The sequence below is a fragment of the Phocoena sinus genome, chromosome 5 (assembly GCF_008692025.1).
Source record: "Phocoena sinus isolate mPhoSin1 chromosome 5, mPhoSin1.pri, whole genome shotgun sequence".
Lineage (NCBI taxonomy): Eukaryota > Metazoa > Chordata > Mammalia > Artiodactyla > Phocoenidae > Phocoena > Phocoena sinus.
In genome coordinates this window covers 107686210-107712945 of record NC_045767.1, presented here as the reverse complement: position 1 = coordinate 107712945, position 26736 = coordinate 107686210, and the positions used below count along the sequence as shown (strand labels likewise).

Below are 26736 nucleotides of genomic sequence, written 5' to 3'. Positions count from 1 at the left end.
CTGTTTGCTTTCTTGACAGTTTGAAATGCCTCAAATTGGGGGTTTTCTTCTCTTGTTGAACTACAACTGAATTTGTACCTTAGTATTTCCTTTATACACAATTGTCAGGTAATCTACTTAGCACTTGAATTTTACCAAAATATAATATACTCTTTCTATTTCTTAAATATTGTATATTAAATTTTTTTTAAATGTAAGTTATCTGAAACATTGATGAGTATGCTATTTTGTAATTTGATGATGTCCTGAAAGCTACTGTCTTTTTCTAAAGTTGTTTTTGCAGCTTTTTTTGTGGGTGGGGGGGTGCCAGGGGAGGGGTTCTTTTGGTTCTCATATCCTGGCTTTTGGAGTGTCCTACCATAGCGACATTTCTCTTGCAAAATGCGAGACCAGATAACCAAACAGCTAGAACAGTGCAGAAGTAAAATAGTCACTCAGACTGTGACTCGTTATAAATTTTAGTGGCCAAACATTGTGAGAATATTTTTGTTTATTTTTTTTTGAACTTTAAAAAGTTTTGAGAGTAACTGGGAGATGGATTCTTTACTATTATCTTAGAAAATTGAGGTGTTTATATGTACTTAGTCTAACCTTCCTTCTCTCTGGCAAAACAAAGGGAATATGTGTGTAAAATACCTATGTGCATACCGGGGTGTGTATGTGCATGCATTAATGCTGAGAGATGTGTGCACATATCCATGTTTGTCATTTCCCCTTAATGGAAAAACTTGAATTCTTCTACTGTTTACAGTCTGTACTCTATGCAGCCCCCAGCCCTACTCCCCACCCTCCTGATATATTGTGTTTACCTTTAACCTAAACAACCCTCTGATATTCTCTTCCTCGTTTACTAAACAACACTGAGTTGCATAACAGTAAGGACACAGTTGATTAGGCTCTTCTAATGTTTCTCCTTTCATCAATATTTCTTTTCTTCTAGACCTTTAAATAATGTAACTTGAGCTATTTTCTGACTTAAGGCAGTTTATTTACCTTTTTATTGTACCTTTGAAGGTTCAAAACAAAACAGAAGCTAGAAAATAGAAAACATAGGCAAGAGAGAAAATAGTCATTTCTGGTGCTTTGTAGACTTTGTGGGAACACAAAACACATTGTAAATCAACTATACTTCAATTTAAAAAAAAAAACACAGAACAAAGTAAACATACTCACATAATGTGAGACAGCTATATATGTAGTTGTGGTTACCCAGTGACTTTATACAAATATGCACTGTAATAGGAAATACCCAAAGCCTAGTACATTTTTATAACAATATGCTGTAAATGTCTAGAAAAGCTTGGAGAGCAAAGGTATTCTTCTCTTTGAGAAGAAAAAATATAAGCCTCTGAATTTAAAAATGGATATCTGTTGCCAGATTTTAAGAAACATGTTAATCATTACTTAATATGTACAATCAGATACATTCTTGAAATCTTTTTCCCTATTGTCAAAAAAAAAGGACCCTAACTTTTTATTCTTGATATTTTTAAAATAGTCATGCCAGTGATGTACTGTCATCTTTATTTCTGTAACTGTAGGCATAAACAGTATTCTTGGTATTTGCTCATAAGTCAAGTGAAATTAATTTCTATAGGTAAAAGCACCCAGTTCTAAATAAAAAATAAACATTTATGGATTGAGATGTGTAAATACAGTAAACAACCTCAACACCGTGCCAAATATGATTACCTACATTTGGATCCTGTGAAATAGTCCCTTAGTCCTGCAACTCTACTTCCACACTTAATTCCTCAGTGTATTTTATCATGTAATTTGATATAATCTCATGTTATTGTTCTTTTTTTCATTCATTTAACAAACATTTATCAAGTATTATACTGTGTACCAGGAAGTGTTCTGGATATTGGTGATGCCCAGTGAGCAAAAGTTTAAAAAATTCAACCCTTAGAATTTATAGCCTAGTAAAAGAAACAACGCTGATCAAATCACACCAAAATATAAATGTAAAATTTTGGCTGTGACCAGTGAGTGCTCAGGCTCAGGCTTCCATGGGATGTAGAACATTAACCAGGTAAAGTGAGAAGCAAAGAGTATTTCTGGTAGAAATGGCAGGGTGTGTGAGGTAAACGGCCAGACGATGCAGGCCTTATACGCCATGTTAGGGAAAATTTATTTGAATATCAGTGGGAAGCCACTGAGAGAATTCTTGGCAAATGATGGGTCTGTTTTTGTTTTTGTTTTAATATTTATTTGGTTGCACTGGGTCTTAGTTGTGGCAGGTGGGCTCCTTAGTTGCAGCATGTGAACTCTTAGTTGCAGTATGCATGTGGGATCTAGTTCCCTGACAAGGGATCGATCCTGGGCCCCCTGCATTGGGAGTGTGGAATCTTAACCACTGCACCACCAGGGAAGTCCCGGCAAATGACAGGTTTTAAAAATGGTGCATAGATTTTAGTAGAACCTAAGAGTGAATATAGGAGTTTAGACGAGATAATGGGAGCTTGGATTAGTATTAGTGGAAGTGGAATGAACTGAAGGTTTCAAGAGATACTTACAAGGTAAAACAGAAATACATGTAAAATACTAAGAACAGATTGATGTAATTGGCACCTTTGACATTTTATTCCTTTATTCAGCAAATACTCATTAATTGTTTTTCATATGTCAGTCACAGGGTTAAGTAATAGAAATATAATGGCCTTGTTGTCATAGAGCTTTTGGTCAAGTAAGAGAAATAGACATTAAACAAATAATTACAGAAATACAAACCATGATCAGTGCTGTGAAGGGAAAATAGAGGGGTCTTGTGAATATACAAAGGGGACTTGGCTTGATGTGGTAGAGAAAGTGACATTGCAGCTGAGGATCCAAAGGGATGGAGAGGAGTTACCAAAGGTGTGTGGAGGAAGGAATAGAATATGCAAATCCAGTTGAAGGTCAGTGAGGCCAGAGTATGAGGAGAATGGGGAAGAGTAGCTCTGTATGAAGCTGGACCGGTAGATCAGGCCTACACAAGGATGAAAAGACCTATGTACAAGGTTATTCATAACAGTGTCACTTGTAATATCAAAAGATGAGAAACAACTGAAACAGTTCAGCAGTAAGGCCTAGTCGAATCAACTGTGGTTCATTTATGCAACAGAATACTTTTCAGCTGTTAAAAAAAAAGAATAGGGATGCAATTGATAGAAAGATCCTCAGAACATACTATTAAATGAAAAGAGCAAGGTGCAAAGCAGTGTATATGGTACAGAACTTTTTCTGTGAGAAAGGAAGGAAATAAGAATGTATAATCATATTTTCTTGTGTTTGCGTAAAGAAAAACCAAAGGAATTAACTAATTAAAATTTTTTACCTATAAGGGGAACAGAGTATTTGGAGACAGGACTGAAAATGAGACTTCTCATTATATGCTTTTTGTGTCCTTTCAATTTTGATCCTACCTATTTAAAGAATAAAATTTGATTTTTAAAAGAAAGGAAAATAGGTATAGATAGAAAATGTTTGTTTTTAAAATAGTATACCTTCTGTTTTCAAAAAGACTCAACTGGATTTCTGTTTTTCTTTTTTTTTTAATATTTATTTATTTATTTGGTTGCACCAGGTCTTAGTTGCAGCAGTTAGGCTCCTTAGTTGTGGCTCATCAGCTCCTTCGCTGTGGCACATGGGCTCCTTAGTTGTGGCATGCAAACTTTTAGTTGCGGCATGCATGTGGGATCTAGTTCCCTGACCAGGAATTGATCCCATTCCCCCTGCACTGGAAGTGCAGAGTCTTATCTACTGCGCCACCAGGGAAGTCCCGATTTCTATTTTTCAAGCATAGCTTAATATACATATTTATATAACCTATAATTTTCCTCTTAGCTTAAAATCAAATGATTGATTCTGTGTTGGAAAGAATAAAAAACGGTTTCATCTTAAGTGACAGATTAGAAATGATGTGATAGTGCCTTCCATTAATGCAGAAAGTATTTTCTTGTATGCTGCCATGTTTGCTGTTCTTAGTGCTTTGACTTCCAGGTCCCTTTAAAACTTTCTAAACACACATGGAGCAGGAAAAATTTGACTGTGATTTGCATTGTCTCCTTTCTCTCTTTATGAAAGAGGCAGAAGTTAACTATCTTTATATGAATCATGCAACCAAAAAGAATTGTGAGTTGTGGGTTGATTTTGAAATTAACATCAACCAAGCCATATCTATCCAGAGTCGGTTGGTAATTTGCAGTTCTCAACTGGTGAATGCAGGAGAGAGCACGCCCAGCTGACCAGTTCATACAGTCTCTCTGTCGGTTGTGCTACGATTTCCAGCATGCAGTTTTTGTGAAAGAAAGGTGTTTTGTACAATAGATTTAAAAGCCTTCCAGAGGGATAGCTGTATAATCATGAGTTGCTGTTTTTATATGTTTGACTTGGTTCTGTTTCTTGGCAATTATATTTAAAGTACTTGTGTTTTCTGACCCCTTTTGGTCATAAGTGACCAACTCATTTGGAGGATAGGTTCATTTTTCTGTTGTTTATCTTATAGGGGAGAGGATTGTTCAGTCCTTTCACTTTGAGTGTATAGGATTCACTTATTAAAATTTACTTCTTGGGAATCCCCTGGTGGTCCAGTGGTTAGGACTCCATGCTTCCACTGCAGGGGGCCTGGATTCAATCCCTGGTTGGGGAACTAAGATCCCACAAGCTGCATGATGCAGCCCCCCCCCCAAAAAAAATTAACTTCTTGACCATTACTACTGCAATGTCTCTATTCTGTTAGATGGTTGGTACTGTGTATGCCTCAGATCCACATTTCACTTATTTTGCTGGCCTTGGGTATCACCCAAGTCAGTTTGCCAGGTTTTGTGATAAAGGTGAGTTTTTAAGTAAGCAACCAGTGTGAGATTTGAACAGATCACTGATACTCCACATTAGTTTTGGTGGCGGTGGCATTACTGCACTTTTTTTAGCTCCTAGTAGTTACAGTCTCTGCAATTTACTTAAAAGTAAGCCCTTTAATTAGTATCTCTGAGTAAAATCTCAGACGATACTAGCAGTGTTTAAGAACTTGACTTTGCATTGTTCTTTTTCACCTTTCCTTGAAGTCCTTTCAGTAATGACTCAGTGCTTTCCTGTTGACTCTCTATATATATATGCTTAATTACATATATATATGTGTGTGTAATTAGGCATTACAAATAGCTTGCTTTGGGCTATTTGTAATGCCTACTTATAAAGAAATACTGTATGATGGTATTATGACAAGCTTGCTGACAAGCAACTTACAGTCTAATGGAGAACATTTAGTAAAATCTATTCTATACAAAATGCTGAGTAAAGCATGAGGAAGAAGAAACCTAGAATTTGATGAAGAAAACCTTAGTGTTGGCTAAAAGTACTTGCTGGGCTGGGTGGCAGTGTGACTTGAGCAGGGCCACACAGAATGAGGAACACGAGCACTGGCAGAAGGAGGTCAGAAAAAAAGCCTGCAAGAAATCCTGGATCATATGTTTCAATGATTTGTAAACTTTTGTTATATTTTCTGTTCTATTCTTAAAGCAGAACAGTATTGCTGCTTATAGATCTTTTTTAGGAAAAATAATGGTTTTTTTTTTTTTTTTTTTTTTTTTTTTTTGCGGTACGCGGGCCTCTCACTGTTGTGGCCTCTCCCGTTGCGGAGCAACAGGCTCCGGACGCGCAGGCTCAGTGGCCATGGCTCACGGGCCCAGCCGCTCCGCGGCATGTGGGATCCTCCCACACCGGGGCACGAACCCGTGTCCCCTGCATCGGCAGGCGGACTCTCAACCACTGCGCCACCAGGGAAGCCCAAAATAATGGTTTTATAATAACATTTTAGTAAAGCTTTTCCATTAAGTTTATAAACAGCTGTTAGGTGCATGGGATGAGAATTTTGTAAGCTGTATAAGAGGGAAAAAAAGTTAGCTTTCCAAGATAAAATAACAGAACCATACTTCTGAAAGAAAACTATTTTGTGAATGTAAAGATGAATTTGAATTGGCCATTGGTTTATCTGTAAGTTCCTGTTGCCCAGTGTCCAAAGGCCAGTGAGAACTGGGTCACCTCATTAATGAAAGGAAATACCCAGTTCCTTAACTACTCTTCTGGACCTAAATTAATTTTAAGCTAGGAGTTCAGATGCTAACTTGAATGATTTCTGCTACTTAATATTTCCTCGAGCAGAGTTTCATTCTTTCGTCCCCTGTGTATTACAATAGTGCCCAAGGCTTTCTCCAATTAAAGCACAAATCATACTGTGCTGTGAATGCCTGCTAGTCTGTTTCTTCTCCTAGAGGTAAGCCCCATGGATACATATTTAGGGCATTCCCTTCCTACAGTAAGTGAACTGATAGAGACTGACCTTTAAGTAATCTGCATATAGAGGAAGCTTTCTGTAAGTATTTTATATAATATCTGTATGTATATCTATAATCTGTGATCTAGATGATCATACTAGTGTATAGATGATGATGCTGAGGTCCAGAGAGGTTAAGTAACTTGCCCAAAGTCTCACAGCCAGACCAGGATTCAAATCTAGATCTGTTTGACTCCATAGCCCTGCTTTTAGTTAAGTAAATGATGTTATAATGCTGCTCCAAGAAAGGCTTGGAGGGAAAAGATTGGAGATAACGTTGGAAAACAGAAGCCATATTGGTCACATCTAAACCTGGAACTCTTGGAGGGAAGGGTGAGGACAGGGAGTGAGCTAACATGGTAAAAGCCATAGAACAGAAGCGCCAACAGGCATTTTTGCTAGGGTGAGAAAACTTGTGCGTTGAGAATTTTAATGTACCGTTGGATAAAAAACGATAAGGCGTAGTGCTGTGACTCACCGTTACTGGAGTTTACAGATTGCGTTTCATCAGTTATCTTTTCAAAACAAAACTGCCATTTTTAACTCATAGGATGCTTTTTTTTTAAAAAACCCACTTGTCAGTGATTTGTTGAAACCATCCCAGTGAGTCAGAAAAATAAAATCTATTCTTCCACCTCCATGTTTGTCTTTCTTTTTTCTCACTCCCTTCCCAGTGCTCACTCCCATATTTCTGATAGTGCTTCTCTTTTTCAGCTGGTAGCTGCTTTCATGACAAGCATTTCCAAAGCTATTACAAAATAATAAAATTATACTTCACAAACCTAATAAAAGGCCAAGACAGGTACACATTCCTGCTGTTACTCTTCTGGTTTCTTCCTTACTGGAAAAAGATCAATGATGGGCAAAGAAAGCATATCATCATACATTTTTAAATAGTTGGGAGTAAAGAAAGGAATTAATTCTTTACATATCAGTGGTTGGAGACTTCTTACTAAAGAATGATTTTGTGGGCTTCCCTGGTGGTGCATTGGTTAAGAATCCGCCTTCCAATGCAAGGGACATGTGTTCGAGCCCTGACCTGGGAAGATCCCACATGCCGCGGAGCAACTAAGCCCCTGCACCACAACTAGTGAGCCTGAGTTCTACAGCCCGTGAGCCACAACTACTGAGCCCATGGGCCACAACTACTGAAGCCTGCGTACCTAGAGCCTGTGCTCCGCAACAAGAGAAGCCACACCAATGAGAAGCCCGTGCACCGTGAGGAAGGCACAACACAGCCAAAAATAAATTAATTAATTTTTTAAAAAAAAAGAAAGAATGATTTTGTTCCAGCTTTTCCTTTCATGTTTAAGCCAAGGTACTGCCCCAATATTCTTGTACACTTAATATAAAGCCCTATTTTATATAATTACTGGAAGAGCCAATAAGTACTTTGAAGAACTTAACAATTGTAAATATGTTAAAATAGCTTTTTTGACTAGAAATTACCTCATTTAAAAAAATGACTTCAGTGTCTCTGATAAAAAGGTATGTAATCTAAATTTGATTTGGAAATAAGTTCATTTGGTAGAAATAAAGTACTTTTTTATGGTTTTGATGCCTATGAAATAACACTTTAAGTTTTTTAGTCAATAACTTTTAAGTGGTATTTATCTTCTGTTGATACATGCTGTATCAGCAGGAGAAAGTTTTCAGTGTGATCCACTTGACATCATCTATCAGTTCTGCTCTTAAATTTCTCTTACCCAGTTTCTGTTTAAAACCTCAGCTTGTCTCTGTGTGTCAGTAGTCAGTGCTGAAGTTTGTTTTGCCTTTTAACAGTTACAGTATTGTATGATATATTTTCGGTCATTCACCAGATGTTGCTATAGTGGTTTTGCTTGTGTCTGATCTGGGTTGCTCATTGTTTGGTAGGTCTTTATGAAAGTTCTTAGTAATTGAGTTCACAGTGATTTAGTATATTTCTAAATTACTCTGTTTCTGATGTTAGGTTTTCAAAGTTGGTCAAATCTGTCATCATCTCACCACAGGAAATATTACCTCTGTCTTCTCCTATTTTAAATCTGCTTTTGTGTCATGTTTTATTTATCTTTATAACCACTTTAAACCTTTTTAAAGTTAGGAGATAACATACATAAATAGCTCAATTTAGATTTTTTTTCCTGCTCTGTAATTATGGAAAGATTATATGAAAGTTTTTTATTATATGAAAGTTTAATATTGCATTATTCTTCATAATTTTAGAAAGAATTAACTTTTTTTTTTTTTTTTTTTTTTTTTTTTGTGGTACGCGGGCCTCTCACTGTTGTGGCCTCCCCCGTTGCAGAGCACAGGCTCCAGACTCGCAGGGTCAGCAGCCATGGCTCACGGGCCCAGCCGCTCCGCGGCATGTGGGATCCTCCTGGGCCGGGGCACGAACCCGTGTCCCCTGCATTGGCAGGCGGACTCTCAACCACTGCGCCACCAGGGAAGCCCGAAAGAATTAACTTTTATCTGTTCCAACCCTTGCATTAGATCCTTGTCCTGAGGCTGTTTAAATGCAACTTCAGGACCAGAGACAAAATAGGAAGGAGGTTTAGATATATCTTTTCTACATTTCTACCCTTCCTTTAACTGATCTGTTATACCTTCTTTTGTTTGTTTCAAACTTTGTTTAAAAGCTTTCTAAAATGTAGAATAGAGGCAGGTTAGAATAGGTGAAAGAACATGGACCAGTCTTGGAATAAACATTCCTGTTTCCCAAATCCAGCCTATCTGCTTCCTACCTGTCTAAAACTTAGGTGAGTTACTTAACTTTCTGAGTCTGTTTTGTTTTTTTTTAATGATAACATGGAGAGAATAGAAGATGTAAGATGTAAGGGTAACATACTACCTGTCACACAGAAAATGCTTCACAAAAGTTAGTGTCACCCTCCATATCAAAGAATAGTCTACCAAAAATGCTTGGCTGTTTCTTTGATACTGTATGCTTATCACTTCTCATGATTTCATAGCATAAATATAGAAGTAAATTGAAAAAGTGTAATGACCCTAAAATATTTCCTCCAACATTTCGGCTTTTTGCCCCTTCTCCTAAAAGCAGGGTTTGACCTTTTTCCCCCCACCTTATGTTCTTCATCTCTCTCCTCAAGCCAGTTCTAGTTGAGAAACCAGAATCTTTCCCAGACTGATCTTTTTTCTTTTTTTTAATTTATTTTATTTACTTTTATTTTTGGCTGTGTTGGGTCTTCGTTGCTGTGTGCGGGCTTTCTCTAGTTGTGGCGAGCGGGGGCTACTCTTCGTTGCAATGTGCGGGCTTCTCATGGCGGTGGCTTCTCTTGTTGCGGCGCACGGGCTCAAGGTGCACAGGCTTCAGTAGTTGTGGGTCACGGGCTCTAGAGCGCAGGCTCAGTAGTTGTGGCGCACGGGCTTAGCTGCTTCGCGGCATGTGGGATCTTCCCAGACCAGGGCTCAAACCCATGTCGCCTGCATTAGCAGGCGGATTCTTAACCACTGCGCCACCAGGGAAGCCCTGCCAGACTGATCTTTATAAAAAAGCCAGATAGCCTAGTAAAGTGAACCTGATAGACAAGCCGTATACTTAAAATAATACTTTTAAGTCTTGTTAAAACTGCTTATTATATATAGTGACAACAGCACAGTATCATTACCAAGGTTGCAAAAATTATCTTTAAAATTGTATTGCAACTGCTTTTATAAGGTTTCTTAATTTTTCCTCTGTTGGTAATGATTTGTATTTACTTAATAACCAAAGCATTCTGAAGATTCTTTGTAGCCTATCAGTCAGAGCTGCACTGAATACATTATATGAGTACAGACCCTAGTGCAAATTAAAATTAGTCAAAAATAAGTGGAGATTGGACTTCCCTGGTGGTCCAGTGGTTGAGACTCCGTGCTTCCAATGCAGGGGGTGTGGGTTTGATCCCTGGGCAGCGAAGTTCTGCATGCCACGTGGCACGGCCAAAAGTAATAATAGAGTAAAAAAATAGAAAAAAAAATTTTTAAGAGAAAAAAGATAATTAGAAAAGCAAAATATTCTAAGTTTTTAATTCATTTAATTTAGAAAGTATACTCCTGTTGAGAACTGATTTATTAGTTTATTTTAATTTACCTTTATTTTTTATTTACTAATGGTTTGATTAGATAAAAGAGTCAACTTACCATTGTTATTTAAATTTGCATCTGATTTTGAAGATTACTACCAGAACTAAAACTCTTACTAAGATAACACTTACATAATCAGTGCTAATAGAAAAATGAGATAAGTTGTCTGTTTTGGTATGAAACAGCTTCTGAGATTGAAGTGACAATGAAATTTTATATTTTATTTCCATAATTATAATTGAAAAGCTGTGACTCCCCAGAGGCTCTCTTTATTCCAGGAACTTATCTGAAGTGCTGATACTTTAAAAGGCTTTTACACATCAACCTTCTCACAGTTACCAAGCGAATGTTTTTGTGAAAATGGGTATTGTATTATTTTGTTGTGAAAACTAGAATTCAGTCCTAAAAAGCATCCTCTTTCCTTTATTTCCCATGGATTAAATTTCACTGGGTAGTGGGGGACCATTTTAAATACAGCTAATGGCCCCGTTTTGAGGCTTGGGTGGTGGGCTCCCAAGCTTCCCTCAGCTACAAGAAGTGTGTCTCTGTGTTAGGTTTGTCGACTGTCGGGGGTGGGGACTCTGACTTGTGTTGACAGCAGTAGGGTTAGCTAGAAATTGTCTGATTCCCTTCCCACTTTCTTTCTGATGCTCTAACTTTCTGGGCCATGATAACAGTTCTCTGCAGTTCAGTACGTGAATCAAATCCTGTGCTCTTTTACTGTCTTCTCCAATTCTTTTTTTTTTTTAATATTTATTTATTTGGTTGCATCAGGTCTTAGTTGTGGCAGGTGGGCTCCTTAGTTGCAGTTCATGGGCTCCTTAGTTGTGACATATGAACTCCTAGTTGCAGCATGCATGTGGGATCTAGTTTCCTGACCAGGGATTGAACCCGGGCCCCCTGCACTGGGAGTGTGGACTCTTAACCACTGCAACACCAGGGAGGTCCTTGTCTTCTCCAAGTTCTAAAACACTGGGAGTTAAAATTCAAGTCAAAAATTTTTTGTGGTCCGAAAAGGAGTAATTAGTTAGAACCTATTTCTAAAAATTATTAGACTTTCATATGAAAAATACAGAAGCCCTTTAGTTGCTCTGTTGCTCCAGGAGCCAAGGGTCATCTGAAATTGGAAAACAAGAAAGGCCAAATAATACTAGTAGTTGGAAAATTACTGTGTGACTCAAGTAGGTTACTACCATGAAAACCTTAAAAATTAACTCAATAACAGGGAAGAGTGTTTATAAACTGGTACATAAACTTTCAGCTGAATTTAATACATCTCTAATAGAAGTGCCAGTTTCTGTCCTTAAAAATAAATAGAAATAATGTTTTTCTACTGAAAGAAAGCCTTTCAACAGAACGGCTTTTTGAGAGCCACTTGAGTTTCCAAATATATGTGTACCTCTATTTAGAAAGCAATTTTCTCAGAAAGTTTTAGTAGAAAGGAACCATAAAAATTATCTTACTCTCAGTTTCTTCATTATGCAAGTGAAGAGAGTTCATATGGTTAACTTGAGGCAGAAATGGGAGTTGAGCCCAGTTTTCCTGAATCATTCTCCTTCAACTATATCAGCCTCCTTCTGCAGTTAATAAGAGACAGGCAAAGAAAAAGGTTATCTACTTAATGGACATAGAAAATAAATAAATGGTTTATTTGTGGTAGATTTGCTTTGTTCCTAATCAGGAAAATGGCATTTTAGGGAAGGAAATTTTACTTACGTGTGCTTTCCAAAGAATCAAAATGCATCACATTACCAGTTTGTAAGGATCGTAACATCATATTTTAGGGCCAAATAGGAGTTTTCCTTGAATTCTCTGAGGTGTATTACTTTTAGAATCTACAAGCAAAGGTGAAAGTCTCAATTATAAACAGAACTGACTTATGGCTTTAGGGAGAATTAGAAACTAGAAAGATTATTTGAAACTTTCTAATTTAGTTTCTTTTTTAAATCTATCTACTCATTTATAGTCTTTATTTTTTATACTACATTTGAAACAAGTCATGAAGCTTCATTATTTTCCTTTTTTCTTTCTTTCTTTTTAAAAAAGTATTTGGTATACACACAAAACAATATACGTAATGCATTCCTCTCAGGTCAGTACCTACCTGTGGAATAGCTGGGTTGTATGTATATATACACATGGGAATAGTAGGTGCATGTTTAACTTTTTAAGAAACTGGCAAACTTTTCCAAAATGGTTGTACCATTTGACATTTCCACCAATAGTATATGAGAGACCAATTTGCTCCGCATCCTCACCAATAAGGTATGGTTAACCTTTCATTTTAGCCATTCTGGTGGATGTGTAGTAGACCTCATTGTGGTTTAAATTGGAATTTCCCTAATAAATAAAGATGTTGGTCATTTCATGTGCTTATTCGCCATCTGTATATTTTCTTTGGTGAAATGCCTGTTCAGATTTTTTCCCCATTTTTTCGTTGGGTTTGTCATTTCCTTATTCATTTGTAAGAATTTTTTGTATATTCTAGCATCAGGTTCTTTGCCAGATATGTTTTGCACATATTTTCTCCCAATAGGAGAAACTAGATAACATGCCATGGGACCAAACACAGCCTATATATATATATATATATATATATATATATATATATATATATAAAATATATAATTTTTTACAAAGGAAAAACCAATTATATATATATATATATATATATATATATATAAAATATATAATTTTTTACAAAGGAAAAACCAATAGGGATGATAAGCAAAACTCAGAATAGGGAGGAAACTTGCACAAGTCTCTTAGATAGCCGCAGACAGCAGAAGCAAGAAGAACTACAGTCCTGCAGCCTATGGAACTAAAACCACATTCACAGAAAGATAGAAAAGATGAAAAGGCAGAGGGCTACATTCCAGATGAAGGAACAAGATAAAACCCCAGAAAAAAAAACTAAGTGAAGTGGAGATAGGAAACCTTCCAGAAAAAGAATTCAGAATAATGATAGTGAAGATGATCCAGGACCTCGGAAAAAGAATGGAGGCAAAGATCAAGGAGAGATGCAAGAAATGTTTAGCAAAGACCTAGAAGAATTAAAGAGCAAACAAACAGAGATTAGCAATACAATAACTGAAACGAAAAATAAACTAGAAGGAATCAGTAGCAGAATAACTGAAGCAGAAGAACGGATAAGTGACCTGGAAGACAGAATGGTAGAATTCACTGCTGCAGAAGAGAGTAAACAACAAGAATGAACAGAAATGAAGACAGCCTAAGAGACCTCTGGGACAACATTAAACGTAACAACACTCACATTATAGGGGTCCCAGAAGGAGAAGAGAGAGAGAAAGGACCTGGGAAAATATTTGAAGAGATTATAGTTGAAAACTTCCCTAACATGGGAAAGGAAATAGCCCCCAAGTCCAGGAAGTGCAGAGAGTCCCAGGCAGGATAAATCCAAAGAGAAACACACCAAGACACATAGTAATCCAACTGACAAAAATTAAAGACAAAGAAAAATTATTGAAAGCAACAAGGGAAAAATGACAAAAAACATACAGGGAACTCCCATAAGGTTAACAGCTGATTTCTCAGCAGAAACTCTACAAGCCAGAAGGGCGTGGCATGATATATTTAAAGTGATGAAACAGAAGAACTTACAACCAAGATTACTCTACCCGGCAAGGATCTCATTCAGATTAAACGGAGAAATCAAAAGCTTTACAAACAAGCAAAAGCTAAAAGAATTCAGCACCACCAAACCAGCTCTACAACAAACACTAAAGGAACTTCTCTAAGTGGGAAGCACAAGAGAAGAAAAGGACCTATAAAAACAAACCCAAAACAATTAAGAAAGTGGTCATAGGAACATACATATCAATTATTACCTTAAACGTGAATGGATTAAATGCTCCAACCAAAAGACACAGGCTTGCTGAATGGATACAAAAACAAGACCCATATATATGCTGTCTACAAGAGACCCACTTCGGACCTAGGGACACATACAGACTGAAAATGAGGAGATGGAAAAAGATATTCCGTGCAAATGGAAATGAAAAGAAAGCTGGAGTAGCAATACTCATAACAGATAAAATAGACTTTAAGATAAAGAATGTTACAAGAGACAAGGAAGGACACCACCTAATGATCAAGGGATCAATCCAAGAAGAAGATACAACAATTATAAATATATATGCACCCAACATAGGAGCACCTCAGTACATAAGGCAACTGCTAACTGCTATAAAAGAGGAAATCGACAGCAACACAGTAATAGTGGGGGACTTGAACATCTCACTTACACCAGTGGACAGATCATCCAAACAGAAAATTAGTAATGAAACACAAGCTTGAACTGACACAATAGACCAGATAGATTTGATTGATATTTATAGGACATTCCATCCCAAAACAGCAGATTACACTTTCTTCTCAAGTGCACATGGAACATTCTCCAGGATAGATCACATTTTGGGTCACAAATCAAGTCTCAGTAAATTCAAGAAAATTGACATCATGTCAGGCATCTTTTCTGACCACGACGCTATGAGATTAGAAATCAATTACAACGAAAAAAACGTAAAAACACAAACACATGGAGACTAAACAATACATTACTAAGTAACCAAGAGATCACTGAAGAAATCAAAGAGGAAACCAAAAAATACCTAGAGACAAATGACGACAAAAACGCGATGACCCAAAACCTATGGGATGCAGCAAAACCAGTTCTCAGAGGGAAATTTATAGCAATACAAGCCTACCTCAAAAAACAAGAAAAATCTCAAATAAACAATTTAACCTTACACTTAAAGGAACTAGAGAAAGAAGAACAGACAAAACCCAAAGTGAGCAGAAGAAAAGAAATCATAAAGATCGGAGCAGAAATAAATGAAATAGAAGCAAGGAAAAAATAGCAAAGATGAATAAAACTAAAAGCTGGTTCTTTGAGAAGATAAACAAAATTGATAAACCATTAGACAGACTCATCAAGAAAAAGAGGGAGAGGGCTCAAATCAAGAGAATTAGAAATGAAAAAGGAAAAGTTACAACAGACACTGTAGAAATCCAAAGCATCCTAAGAGACTACTATAAGCAACTCTATGCCAATAAAATGGACAATGTGTAAGAAATGGACAAATTCTTAGAAAGGTATAGCCTTCCAAGACTGAACAAGGAGGAAATAGAAAATATGAACAGACCAATCACAAGTAATGAAATTGAAACTGTGATTAAAAATCTTCCAACAAACAAAAGTCCAGGACCAGATGGCTTCACAGGTGAATTCTGTCAAACATTTAGAGAAGAGCTAACACCCATCCTTCTCAAACTCTTCCAAAAAATTGCAGAGGAAGGAACACTCCCAAACTCATTCTATGAGACTACCATCACCCTGATACCAAAACCAGACAAAGATACTACAAAAAAAGGAAATTACAGACCAAAATCACTGATGAATATAGATGCAAAAATCCTCAACAAAATACTAGCAAACAGAATCCAACAACACAGTAAAAAGATTGTACACCATGATAAAGTGAGATTTATCCCAGGGATGCAAGGCTTCTTCAGTATATGCAAATCAATCAGTGTGATACACCATATGAACAAATTGAAGAATTAAAACCATATGGTCATCTCAATAGATGCAGAAAAAGCTTTTGACAAAATTTAGCACCCATTTATGATAAAAACTCTCCAGAAAGTGGGCATAGAGGGAACCTATCTCAACATAATAAAGGCCATATATGACAAACCCAGAGCAAACATCATTCTCAATGGTGAAAAACTGAAAGCATTTCCTCTAAGATCAGGAACAAGATGAGGATGTCCACTCTCGCCACTATTATTCAACATAGTTTTGGATGTCCTAGCCATGGCAATCAGAGAAGAGAAAGAAGAGGAATACAAATGGGAAAAGAAGAAGTAAAACTGTCACTGTTTGCAGATGACATGATACTATACATAGAGAATCCTAAATATGCCACCAGAAAACCACTAGATCTAATCAATGAATTTGGTAAAGTTGCAGGATACAAAATTAATATGCACAGAAATCTCTTGCATTCCTATACACTAATGATGAAAAATCTGAAAGAGAAATTACGGAAGCACTCCCATTTACCGTTGCAACAAAAAGAGTAAAATACCTAGGAATAAACCTACCTAGGGAGACAAAAGACCTGCATGCAGAAAACTATAAGACACTAATGAAAGAAATTAAAGATGATACAAACAGATGGAGAGATATCCCATGTTCTTGGATTGGAAGAATCAATATTGTGAAAATGACTATACTACCCAAAGCAATCTACAGATTCAATGCAATCCCTATCAAATTACCAATGGCATTTTTTACAGAACTAGAACAAAAAATCTTAAAATTTTTATGGAGACACAAAAGACCCCGTATAGCCAAAGCAGTCTTAAGGGAAAAAAATGGAGCCGGAGGAATCAGACTCCCTGACTTCAGACTATACTACAAAGCTACAGTAATCAAAACAGTGTGGTACTGGCACAAAAACAGAAATATAGTTCAGTGGAACCAGATAGAAAGCCCAGAGATAAACCCACGCACCTATGGTCAACTAATCTATGACAAAGGAGGCAAGGATATACAATGGAGAAAACACACTCTCTTCAATAAGTGGTGCTGGGGAAACTGGACAGCTACATGTAAAACAATGAAATTAGAACACTCCCTAACACAATACACAAAAATAAACTCAAAATGGATTAAAGATCTAAATATAAGCCCAGATACTGTAAAACTCTTAGAGGAAAACAAAGGATGAACAGTCTTTGACATAAATCACAGTAAGATCTTTTTTGATCCACCTCCCAGAGTAATGGAAATAAAACTAAACAAATGGGACCTAATGGAACTTAAAACCTTTTGCAAAGCAAAGGAAACTACAAACAAGACGAAACAACAACCCTCAGAATGGGAGATAATATTTGCCAATGAATCAACAGACAAATGATTAATCTCCAAAATATATAAACAGCTCATGCAGCTCAATATTTAAAAGACAAACAACCCAATCCAAAAATGGGCAGAAGACCTAAATAGACATTTCTCCAAAGAAGACATACAGATTACCAAGAAGCACATGAAAAGCTGCTCAACATCACTAATTATTAATGAAATGCAAATCAAAACTACAATGAGGTCTCAACCTCACACCAGTTAGAATGGGCATCATCAGAAAATCTACAAACAAGTGCTGGAGAGCATGTAGAGAAAAGGGAACCCTCTTGCACTGTTGGTGGGAATGTAAATTGATACAGCCACTATGGAGCACAGTATGGAGGTTCCTTAAAAAACTAAAAATAGAATTACCATATGACCCAGCAATCCCACTACTTGGCATATACCCTGAGAAAACCATAATTCAAAAAGAGTCATGTATCACAATGTTCATTGCAGCACTGTTTACAATAGGCAGGTCATGGAAGCAACCTAAATGCCCATCGACAGACGAATGGATGAAGAAGATATGGTACATATATGCAATGGAATATTACTCAGCCATGAAAAGGAACGAAATTGGGTCATTTGTAGAGACGTGGATGGATCTAGAGTCTGTCATACAGAGTGAATAAGTCAGAAAGAGGAAAACCAAATATCGTATATTAACGCATATATGTGGAACCTAAAAAAATGGTACAGATGAACTGGTTTGCAGGGCAGAAATAGAGACACAGATGTAGAGAACAAACAGATGGACACCAAGGGGGGACAGTGGCGGGGGATGGTGGTGGTGGGATGAATTGGGAGATTGGGATTGACGTGTATACACTAATATGTATAAAATGGATAACTAAGAAGAACCTGCTGTATAAAAAAATAAATAAATTCAAAAAAATGAAAACTCAGAATAGGGGTTATGGAGGGAGCAGGATGGTTATCTATTTTATATATAGATATATATATAAAGATATTATATATTCAGAGAAAAAAAATACCACACCTAAAATGTTACTTACATTCATTCACTCAATAAATATTACCATGGATCTGGTGTTGGGCATTACTCTAGGGGCTGGAATAACTTTATTTATATATATAGAGAGAGAGAAATAGATACAGATATAGATATATCTATATATATATATAAAGAGACATATATATCATTATATCTGTATCTTAATTTACTGTTCCATAGGATATATTCATCTTTCATTTTACTAGTTAATGCCAAACTTTTCAAAAGTAGTTGTACAAATTTATACACTGATCAGCAGTGTGTAAGAGTTATTTCTAATGAGACTGGAAGTCTTCAGATTTAATTGGCCACTCCCGTTTCCTCTGCTGTAAAATGGTGTTCATGTTATTTGCACTTTTTTTTTTTTTTTTTTTTTTTTTTTTTTTTGCGGTAAGTGGGCCTCTCACTGTTGTGGCCTCTCCCGTTGTGGAGCACAGGCTCCGGACGCACAGGCTCAGGGGCCATGGCTCATGGGCCCAGCCGCTCCACAGCATGTGGGATCTTCCCGGAACGGGGCACAAACCTGTGTCCCCTGCATCGGCAGGCAGACTCTCAACCACTGTGCCACCAGGAAAGCCCTATTTGCTCTTTTTAATTGGGTTCTCGGTGTATAGCAGGTCTTCACATTTTCTAGATGTGGACCCTTTGTCAGCCCCTGTAATGCAGATCCCTCTCCCCAGTTTGTAACTTGTCTTTTCAATCTTTGGGTGAATAGAAATTCTAAATTTCAAAGTCATTTAATTTATCGATCTTTTCATCATAATTTATGGTTTTTTATCTTTAAGAAGTTATTTCATACCTAAGGTCATCTGGAAACTTTTCCACCCTTCTGTCAAAATGTACTGCCCTCAGAGCTCTCCTTTGACCAGTCTTTGACAGTCTGTTCTCCAGAAGAGACCTGAAACTCATTCACACTGGCAGAGGTTACTGAGAACAGGTCAGTTTTAGACAACATTTTTATTTAAATAGGAATCAAATGCGAACTAGCCTGTAATAATTTACTTTACTTCTTTTTTCTAGCTGTAATTTTCATTGACTCTAGTGACTTACAGGAAAGAGATTTGGTCCTGAAATCAAACTCCATTCATGTAAGGTGAACACTGGTTATAACTTTAATTGGCATAATTTGACCTTTTCATAGTAGATACTTAACACAAATCAGTTTATCATTTTAAAGCTTGTTTTAAAAGTGATTGCAATGCAAAACTTTTCTGTCTAGACATAGAGAAAGAAGTCAATATGAATTAGTGGAAGTCTGTATTAAGAATGTTAACAAATTTTTAGTGTGATACTGTTAACTTGAATGGTGCTAACAATGAATAATTTGGAAGAAATTAGGTGCCTTCTTGTTGCTTGAAAAATGTGTTCATTTTAGAAGCACAGAATCATGGGGTTGTAAAAGGACCCTTAAAGTTTCTTCTGAGGTGATCCACTAGGCAGGGGAATTCCTTCTGCAGCATCTCTGCCCTTGGATTGAAGGCCTTGTCAAGGCAGGCAGTGTTGATAAACCGTGTTCATGCACTCTTGTCAACAAAATTTATTTGCTTAGCACACACCTTTTTTTCACTGTGCGAAGGTAGACTTCACATCAGCTTCTATCTTTGAAAAGGAAAAAACTCTGTTTCTTGTTTCACTCACAGCACTTCTCTGACATTAGATGTGTGTGATTTTTTTCCCCCACACAGACCAAGTCTCTGATCTTCTGGACACTAGCTGGGTGTCCTACAATTCGGTTCACTTCTGACACTGTGGACCCCCCTCACCACCACCTTTAGACACCTTTCGAAAGTCCAGATCATCACCTGTGCTTCTGACCAACCAGCTCTAAGTCGAAGGTTCCCACAACCCCCTTCTCAGCTTCAGTCATTTCCTAGAGCAGCTCACAGAGCTCAGGAAACAGTTTACTTATTATATTACCAGTTCATTACAAAAAATATTAAAGGATACAGACACAGAGGTCCATAGGGCAAGGTCTGGAAGGGTCCTCAGCACAAGAGCTTCTGTCCCCATTGGGCTTGGGGTGCACCACCCTCCTGGCTTGTGGATGGGTCAGCCAACCCAGAAGCTGTCCAAACCCCCCACTGTAGGGATTTTTACAGAGGCTTCATTGCATAGACACAGCTGATTAAACCGTTGTCCGAGGTTGGTGGGGGTGAGGGTGAAAATTCCCACTCTCTAATCACAATTTAGTTCCCCTGGCAACCAGCCCCAAGCTGTGGTTATCTAGGGGCTTTCCAAAAATCTCCTCATTAACATAAAGGCAGGTGTGGTTGAAAAGAGCTTGTTGTGAATAACAGAAGACACTCCATTCACCTTTAAAAGCTCTGGGGCCATTTCAGGAACAGAACCAGAGACCAAATATTACAATAGAAGATGCTTCCTAGGCTCTTATCACTTAGGAAATTAACAAGAGTTTTAGGAGCTCTGTGCCTGGAATGGGATGAAGACCAAGTATTTACTTCTCATTATAAATCACAGTATCACAATCTTACTTCTTATAAGTTCCAAATCAGGGGGTTCTAAATAAATGAAATTTTATTTTACTAAAAAAAGTCAATGTTGTTTGAAGGTTTAACCATCAACTAGGTAAACTTAAATTCCACTGAAATCGAATGAGTACTTATCCTGTGTCAGACAGTGTGCTAGGTAGTATCTCATTTCATTTAACCCTTACAACAGCACTACAAATGCGGTTTGGTAATGGCATCCCTGATAAACGGATAAAGACCTTGGCCAGTGAAGTTAGAAGTAACCTGTGCCTGGTGTCACAAAGAAAACTGGGAAATGGTAAAACTGGGACTGGCACGCGTGCCCCCTGATTCCAGAGCTCGTTCTGGTAATTTCTATAAAAGAACAGTACTAGTAATGGGGATATTTTACTAATGACATAGGTGAATAACAAATAAAAATTTGGGAAGGCTGTGACCAGTATCAACTATGCCTAATGCACCTCTTCCCAGAAAATTGGAAGTAAAAGTTCTCAAAGATACTGTATGTGCTCCTAAACTGCGCTTAGGTCTTGGGCCTGGTTAGTAGCAGTTTTGCGTCGCTTGTTTGTTTGAGTTTCTGTTCCCTAGCTGCTTTCTCAATTAATTTCTCTCCTGTATCACAGCCACGTTTTAGCCTTTCTTCATTCTAGGCCTTTCCTCCTTTTCACTGTTTTCTAGACCCTCATTCATTCCTAGGAAAGCACATTCTTAACCTTTTCCTTTTTTTTTTTAATAAATTTATTTATTTACTTATTTATTTTTGGCTGCGTTGGGTCTTCATTGCTGCACGCAGGCTTTCTCTAGTTGTGGCAAGCCGGGGCTACTCTTCGTTGCAGTGCGCGGGCTTCTCACTGTGGTGGCTTCTCTTGTTGCGGAGCACTGGCTCTAGGTACGCGGGCTTCAGTAGTCGTGTCTCACGGGCTCTAGAGTGCAGGCTCAGTAGTTGTGGCGCACAGGCTTAGTTGCTCCGCAGCATGTGGTATCTTCCCACATCAGGGATCGAACCCATGTCCCCTGCATTGGCAGGTGGATTCTTAACCCCTGCGCCACCAGGGAGGTCCCTTTATTTTATCTTATTTTCTGTAATAAACATTTTTTTTTTATATATATTTATTTAGCTGCGGCATGTGCGCTCCTTAGTTGCGGCTCCCCAGCTCCTTAGTTGTGGCATGTGAACTCTTAATTGTGGCATGCATGTGGGATCTAGTTTCCTGACCAGGGATCAAACCCGGACCCCCTGCATTGGGAGCATGGAGTCTTAACCACTGTGCCACCAGGGAAGTCCCTTTAACCTTTTTCAGGGATGTACCTCTTTTGCTGCATAATGAAACACCCACTACTTAGTGGCCTATTACACCAGTTATTTATTATTTCCCACCATTGCCTAGGTATGGGATAGGTGGATTCTTCCTGTTGCACTTTCAACTACAATGCCTGCTGGGTATTGGGAGCAGCTGGAATGACTGGGCCTCTGTCCCCATGGGCTTTCATCCCAAAGGGAGGCTACACAGGGTTTCCTCACAGCGTGGTGACACCAGTCCCAGAGCACCAGCACTTGCTTATCAGGCCTCATTTTCTAAAGTTACAGGCCAAGCTTATTCTCATTGTAGAAGCCTCCCCAAGAGTGTGGATTGAGAGGGGTGGTTGGGCCATTATTGTAACAGTCATTATAATAATATACTTTGCTCACCTCCTAATTGCCTTCTAGAAACCTGCTTTTCCTATCATTATCCTGTTTCCTTAATAATTGCCCCTGGGTGGAGGTTCATCATCCTTTGAAATATCCCCCCCTTATCTCAGCACCAGAGGGCAGGGGAGTTAGAGTTCTCCCATCCCGATGTTCTCTTTCAACCTTTCTTGAAAAAACCCTCTTCTCCCCACAAGTGCCTTTTTTTTCTTTTTTTAAGTTAACAAGATGTATTTTTACTACCCATTTATCATATTGACCATCATTTGTACTGCACTCTGCCTTAGCCTTGTATCCCTGTATCCCTAGTACTGTGCGTGATGCGTAGTCTTATGCATCAGGTTTTGTTGTCATCCTTGTACCTGGTACCAAAGGTTTTCATTTAGGAAGGTTGCAGGCCTTAAATTTCTGACCAGGTGAATTCAAGGTGTTGTTTTTAGTTTGTACAGACATTTTTAGTCTCTGGCCCTCTTCAACTATCTCCCTGCCAGAAACTTTCTTATCTTTGTCAGAGAAAGAGGAAAAAAGTCCCTTTTATTTTTTAAACAACTTTAGTTGAATCAGCAGCTCCAGATGCCCTAAATGTTAACCCAGCTTCTTCGCAAGGCTTGAGATACTCATTCCCTGGGGTCAGTACTTATTTGGTTTCCTGCCTACCTCCTCCTTTTTCCACCCCAAGCCTGTAAGCTCATGAGGGAAGGAATTTCTTTCTGTATCTCCTAGAACAGTGCCTGGCACTTAGAAGGTACTTAAGGTCTGTTGAATGAACAAATGAATGGAATTAAAAGTTATCTAAGATACTTTAAGTAAAAATCTGTTACTGCAAGTGTGCATGGTGCAGTCTGTTTGTGTTTTTACATATTGTATATAAGCCTAGAAAATTTCTCAAAGGACACACAATAAAATGTTAACAGTGCTTCCCTCAGGCGAGGAGGAGAGAATAAATGCAGAGTGGATCAGGAGATTTTACTTTATAATCTTGAGCAATGCTGCCATTTTTATAACATTTTAATTTTTAAAATAAAGGCTTTATAAATCAAAGATATCTGCTATAAATATATTAGTGTTATTTCCTTTATAGAGGTACATGGACGAAGAAATGGCTAGAGAGACTATGCATGTGTGTGTTAATAGTGAATGCAGATGTCATATCATATATGTTATAATCCTAGTTTTTCACTTAGCATCATATATCAGATGTTTTTACATCATTAAAAATGATTAAAGCTCAGTTTTAATGAATATTGCATTGGATGGGTAAATTAGAGTGTATTTTATACTTTACTGTTGAACAATTTGCAGTTATAAATAAGACCTCAGGAAACACTTCATTCATAAACTCTTTTTGATGCTTTTTTTGATTTCTTTAAAAGAGTCATAGAGACAGTGTTACCTGATTAAAACATACCCTTGATATCATTAGAAGTAATACGCAGTTGAAAAGAACTGAGAGGCATATGAACTTTAAGTACATTGGCCTTCTGGGCAGCTCTTGCCATCCTTCTTCAGTCTTTGCAGAGAAGTACGGTATTTAAAAGTATCCAGCCTACTCAGCTTTACGTAAAGTGTGGCCTTAATGATGTCCATACTTGGTATAGAGCATGTATCATATAGTAATTATTTATGTATAATTTTGCCTCTTCAAAATTTGATTTTGAATATACTTAGTTTGAAGGGGGATCTAATGATATGTTTAATTAAAGTAAGCTCAATAATGTTTGAAAATGGTTAAGAGAGTACATATTTAGCTGATCTGTTCCCTTCAGGGAAGTTAAGAACCTTCATCGAAGGTTCAGTGACTTTACAAAGCAATGTACAATCGGTGTGTGAGAAATACTTTGTCAGAAAAACTTTTCTGGAGGAGAGATATGCTCTTTCATTACGACATGTAATAAATCACCTTATATTTCATTGTCATTGGTGTTAATGCTTGGTCTTGTAACTCTGCCCTGTTCACAGGTTAAAGTATTACACAATCAGCTGGTCCTTTTCCACAATGCCATTGCCGCTTACTTTGCTGGGAATCAGAAGCAGCTTGAACAGACACTTAAACAGTTCCATATCAAATTGAAAAATCCTGGAGTGGACACCCCGTCTTGGCTTGAAGAACAGTAAAATCACACCTGGAAAAAAAGGGAAAGTCACATTGTTATATTTCTAAACAAACCTAATAAGAATTAAGCAGAGTTGGGGGAAGAGGAAAAGGGTGACAACCATTGTAGTGATTCTTGCACAAACAGCTTTAATTTTTCCCTTTTTTCATACTTTAACAATTGAACTGTTAAATTTGATGGGAAGGTGGGTGGTTTTAATGTAAACATAATTTCTATAATCTGAACACAATAATTTTCCTTTTTGAGAAATCCTTTTGTATTGTGAGGGTTGATGGCTATTTCTGTAGTTTGAAAACACTTAATATAGATTTGCACTGACAAGATAAAAATTCAAGGTTTTTGGTCCTGCAAATGAGGACCAGTTGTACCTTTTCCGAAGGGAGGTTTACGTGATTTGTATCAACATCAGATATTTTATATATGAATATATTAAATATCTTTAAGAGATTCATTTTCATGTATTGTCTTAAAGAAAAAAGAAACTATTTTGCAGAGTAAAATTATATGGTGTTCCTGCAGCATCCACAGAGAGGTGGCAGCTCTAATGAATGACTGATTGGCTTGTGGAGTTGTGGCAGATACCTTTTTAAAAATGAATCTGTACCATTATAATTTTGTTTAAGACTTTTTCTTAAAGGCGCAGGAATCACACTGTCATTTCTGTGAGGCTTTTGAACTTATGAATTTGCGTCACCCAAAGTCATGGAGCGTTTATGTTAGCCATTTCTTTGATTAATAATGAAACCTGCTTAAGAGAATTTTTTTGACAGGTAGACTTGGGAATAGAAATTCTCCATGGTTTCTAGAGTAGAACTCTGTGCTTGGAAAGCTAGTTTTTGGGTAAGTTCCACTTTGACAGAAGTGAATTCCTAGACAGCTTTCATTGACTTCTATGTGTAACAATACCGGTTAAGCCTTAAATCACAGATATGTGCCTTCTCAGATACAGTAATTCTCATTCAACCAATGTACATAAATCCATAAAGAAGCCCCTTTCAGATAATGTTTGATGTGTCTGTTACTTCCTTGCAAAGGAGCACTGTGTATAAATGTTGAGTTTCTTTGTATTTGTTAAGCCACATTTAAGGTTTATGGAGAAATCAACTCTAAAATTTGCTGTTTGGTTTTTCTTCATTCCTTTTGCAGAATGGGAAGACAGAGGACTTGTTTTCATTTGAATAAAGGAAAGGTGGCGTGGGTCCGTGTGGTGGTAGCCAGAAGAAGGGGGCTGGAAGGGCCAGTGCTGTTTCATGCTCAGTGCCTTTGGTTTTGTGTTACGTGGTCGGCCTGTCTGCTGTGTGGTTTTATCAGTAATGTAATCCTTTTAAAATATAAGTTCTCTTGATTTTTGACATAGACATAAATTAATATTTTGAGAGGTATCTCTTCTTCTGTTCATTTCTTTTGTGTTGAAATGAAGTACTTAAAATTACTGTTATACGTGAACTTTGTGGACTGTAAGATTTGTTATATATGTTCAAATGCCATTTAGCTGGCTTTTTAATTAATATGCCTGTTTTCAGTGCTTAACACAATGTAATGTGACTATAAATCATAAACCTATTTTAAATCATTCCCTCCTGTATATTTGTACTCTGAGAGAGCCTTATTTTATTCTTCCAGCAGAATTACTACTTGTGATAGTTCATTTACATTCCCCAGAATGTGCCTCTGGTGTGAATTTTGTATTCTTATTAAAAGTGTTTGCTTCAGTACCTCATTCCTCTGACTCTTCATAATTTAAAATAAGAAGCAACTATTTGGGAAAAAATGAGGACATGTGATTTGTCTTTAAAAACAGTGACGAAAACTGGTGCTTCTGTCACTTAAAATGGTTTTATTTCAGTAAGTTACTCTTTTCCCTCAATTGGAATCTCTTGGGAGCAGCAGATCATGTCCACTCTTACACACTTCAATAACAGTTGTAGCTAAGGAATTAAATTGTTTCATGGATTGATGATTTTTCAGAATAAACTAAAATTATCAGTGATTTTGAGTAGTGGGTACATGTGCAAAAGAAATAAGTAAATTAACATATTAGCCAGTGGTATATTTACTTTGTTAGGAAAGTAACTCATATTCCTTGTAGAAAATAATTTGAAGATAATCTCAA

General features: G+C 37.3%; 1 protein-coding gene across 8 annotated transcripts in view; it reads left to right on the top strand.

Moving 5' to 3' along the window:
- Positions 1-26343, top strand: part of ARFIP1 (ADP ribosylation factor interacting protein 1) — a 130510-nt gene extending 104167 nt beyond the window's left edge. For all 8 annotated transcript variants that reach the window (XM_032633125.1, XM_032633122.1, XM_032633124.1 and 5 more), the window contains one exon: positions 24469-26343. In XM_032633125.1, the coding sequence (XP_032489016.1) occupies positions 24469-24624 (156 nt within the window). In that variant the 3' untranslated portion in view covers positions 24625-26343. The remainder of the gene's footprint in view (positions 1-24468) is intronic.
- The last annotated feature ends 393 nt before the right edge of the window (positions 26344-26736 follow it).